The sequence below is a fragment of the Henckelia pumila genome, chromosome 2 (assembly GCF_033568475.1).
Source record: "Henckelia pumila isolate YLH828 chromosome 2, ASM3356847v2, whole genome shotgun sequence".
Classification (NCBI taxonomy): Eukaryota; Viridiplantae; Streptophyta; class Magnoliopsida; order Lamiales; family Gesneriaceae; genus Henckelia; species Henckelia pumila.
Window position 1 is genome coordinate 152,716,503 of NC_133121.1, and position 2,058 is coordinate 152,718,560.

At 35.5% G+C, this 2,058-nt stretch overlaps 1 protein-coding gene across 1 annotated transcript; it reads left to right on the top strand.

Moving 5' to 3' along the window:
- Positions 1-1,198: 1,198 nt before the first annotated feature.
- LOC140878716 (secreted RxLR effector protein 161-like) lies at positions 1,199-1,813 on the top strand. Its single transcript, XM_073282329.1, has one exon. The coding sequence runs from the start codon at positions 1,199-1,201 to the stop codon at positions 1,811-1,813; it is 615 nt and encodes a 204-aa protein (XP_073138430.1).
- The last annotated feature ends 245 nt before the right edge of the window (positions 1,814-2,058 follow it).

A 2,058-nucleotide genomic window follows, 5' to 3' on the forward strand; every position in this document is an offset into this window, starting at 1 on the left:
GAATAGCCGATAAAACGATTGGAAAGCCTAATCAAATATCTACAAGTCATATCTCATACGAGATCAATTAGTTCGGATGTTATCCAGGCGAAATGTTAGCCGCAATATCAAGCTGGATACAATTGATGATTTGACGTCAAGGCCAGAACTTTTGTCTTTCTTGGTTATCCACTTCATCAAAAAGGCTACAAATTATTAGATCTGCATACCTATTGGTTTTTAACATCTCGAGATGTCATCTTCAACGAAGACATTTTTTCCTTCTCGGAATACTCATCTAATTTCAACAAATTTTTTATATTCCAAATGATAAATTGGCATTATCAAAACAATCGAGTCAATATGTAGGAAACTCGTCCTATCAAACCTCTCATTTGGGAAAAAGGATTATATTTGCTCCACTAATTCTGCTTCTAAGCATGCGTCCACACCATATCACGTAGCAAATTTATTAAGCTATAAACAAATTTTTCTTATAATCAATCATTTTTAACTTCTATATCACAATTTCCAGAACCTAAATCCTATAAAGAGGCCTCCACAGATCCTAAATGGAAAGAAGCCATGGTTGTTTATTTTGCTGCCTAGAAGCAAACAAAACATGGGTTATTATTCCTTTACCACTGGGATAAAAAAACCAATTGGGTGTTGGTGGTTTTATAAGATAAAATATCATCCCAATGGTAGCATCGATCGGTTCAAAGCCAAACTCATCGTTAAAGGATATACTCAGCAATTTGGAATTGATTATCAAAATACATTCTGACCTGTTTCCAAATAGTTCTTGTTCATTTTTTGTTAGTCTTGGTTGTAGCGAAATATTGGCCTCTTCACCAAATTGATGTCATCAATGCATTATTGAAAGGTGATTTAGATGAAGACATTTATATGTCGATTCTTCAAGGCTTTGATAATCAAAAGATAAACATGTTTTGTAAATTACTCGGGTCTCTCTATTGGCTTGAAACAAGCCTCAACATGATTATTCTCTTTTTACCAAGAAAGAGGGGCTTCGAATCATCAAGCTCGTGGTTTATGTCGATGACATTGTTATCATGGGCAATGATAACGTCATTTTCATGTTAAACTTAACATCAAGGACCTTGGTACACTGAATATTTCATAGGTATTGATGTAGAAAAATTGGAATTTGTCTCAATCAAAGAAATATATCCTGAAACTTATATTTGATGCGGGCATGGCTGTTTGTAAGCCTTTTGAGACACCAATGGAACAACACTTGCAGTTAACTGATGTTTCATATGATGCCATCATTACTCATGAAATTGATTCTCTTGATTCCGACTTATTAATTCCGGATTCGTCAAGTTACCAAAGACTAATTGGTTGCCATATCTATGTCAGGATAACTCGACCTGATATTGGTTTTTCTATTCAATACCTTAGTCAGTTCATGCACTCGCCGAAGAATTCTCACATGAATGATGATATGCACGTTCTTGGTTACCTCAAGAAATCTCTTGGCTTGGGCATCTTTATGCTAGTACACATTGATTCACAATTATATGCTTATTGTAAGTTGGACTGGGCTTCATGTCCTATGAGTCAGAAACATGCTACAAGTTATCTTGTGCAACTAGGATCATCCTCTATCTCTTGGAAAACAAAAAATTATAACACAGTCTCCCGTTCTTCCGCAGAAGCAGAGTATCGATCAATGGCTTCAGCTATTAGTAAGGTTGTTTGGTTACGTGGTTTACTGGCAGATATGGGCTTGCTTATTAATACACCAATCCTATTCTATCGTGAAAACCAAGTTACCTTATGTACCATGAACGGACGAACAATATAGAACTTGATTGCCACTTCCTTCAATAAAGAATTCAACAGAAGATCATCACCACTTCTCACATTTCTACACAGGATCGACCAGCAGACATCCTTACTAAGGTAGTGTTTTGAAGAGATTTTAAGAAGCACTTTTCAGTTTTTTCTTAACAAATTCTCATAAAATTTCAAAATTTTGTTAAGGAAAAGCTGATATGTGCTTCCTAGAAGCTCTTCCAAACACTACTTAAAGCGCTTGGTTCAGACGAG